The sequence below is a fragment of the Colobus angolensis genome, unplaced genomic scaffold (assembly GCF_000951035.1).
Source record: "Colobus angolensis palliatus isolate OR3802 unplaced genomic scaffold, Cang.pa_1.0 Scaffold4278, whole genome shotgun sequence".
Lineage (NCBI taxonomy): Eukaryota > Metazoa > Chordata > Mammalia > Primates > Cercopithecidae > Colobus > Colobus angolensis.
This window is the reverse complement of record NW_012117686.1, coordinates 1-1,207: the sequence shown is the minus strand read 5'-3', so window position 1 is coordinate 1,207 and position 1,207 is coordinate 1. Positions and strand designations below refer to the sequence as shown.

At 52.5% G+C, this 1,207-nt stretch overlaps 1 protein-coding gene across 1 annotated transcript; it reads left to right on the top strand.

The window, feature by feature from the left end:
* Positions 1–873: 873 nt before the first annotated feature.
* On the top strand, positions 874–1,200 carry LOC105522374 (fructosamine-3-kinase; the record flags this gene model as incomplete). Its single annotated transcript, XM_011956871.1, has 1 exon — positions 874–1,200. A coding segment is annotated over one exon (327 nt), but the record flags the coding sequence as incomplete, so codon positions are not given.
* Positions 1,201–1,207: the final 7 nt, after the last annotated feature.

The window sequence follows — 1,207 nt, the reverse complement described above, 5'->3', positions numbered from 1 at the left end:
TAACCATGCATGGTGGTGCATGCCTGTAATCCCAGCTACTCGGGAGGCTGAGGCAGGAGAATTGCTTGAACCCGGGAGGTGGAGGCTGCAGTGAGTAGAGATTGCACCGTTGCACTCCAGCCTGGATGACAGAGTGAGATCCTGTCTCAAAAAGAAAAAAAAAAATCAAAATATAACTCTCAAAATGTTAAAAAAGGATGTGCATGTCAATCCAGAGTGAGTATGCGTCAAAGAGGCTTTAACTCATTAATGAAGAAACTAGGCTGGGTACAGTGGCTCACGCCTGTAATCTTAGCACTTTGGGAGGCCGAGGTGAGTAGATTACTTGAGGTCAGGATTTCAAGACCAGACTGGCCAATGTGGTGAAACCCTATCTCTACTAAAAATACAAAAATTAGCTGGGCGTGGTGGCGGGCGCCTGTAATCCCAGCTACTCAGGAGGCTGAGGCAGGAGAATCGCTTGAATCCAGCAGGCGGAGGTTGCAGTGAGCGGAGATGGCGCCACTACACTCCAGCCTGGGTGACAGAGCGAGACTTCATCTCAAAGAAAAAAACAAAACCTGCAGACATATATGTGTAGTGAAATAAAAGTGGAGCGAGTTTGCGAAGGTAGCGCAACACTGCTTCCTATTCTGCAGATTGATTAAAATTGCAACCCCGGAGTTTCTCCACTGTGTGGAGCTTCTAGACCTAAGTTAGGAGGAAATCCTAAGTGAGACAAAGCTGGACTCCCCTGAAGTCAGGTGGCCCCTATTTCTGGGCTCGCAGGCAGTGCTGGGGCTGGACACCAGAGCAGCTCGCGAAGGGGCTTTGCCTTATTTCCAAGAAGGGGCGCCCCGAGGCCAGCGGTAACTGCAGCCGTTGCTCATGTAGGTGAAGATCCCGGATCTGTTTTGTGGCCTAGAGATTGTCCCCGCGTTGCTCCACGGGGATCTCTGGTCGGGAAACGTGGCTGAGGACGACGTGGGGCCCATTATTTACGACCCGGCTTCCTTCTATGGCCATTCGGAGTTTGAACTGGCAATCGCCTTGATGTTTGGGGGGTTCCCCAGATCCTTCTTCACCGCCTACCACCGGAAGATCCCCAAGGCTCCGGGCTTCGACCAGCGGCTGCTGCTCTACCAGCTGTTCAACTACCTGAACCACTGGAACCACTTCGGGCGGGAGTACAGGAGCCCTTCGCTGGGCACCATGCGGAGGCTGCTCA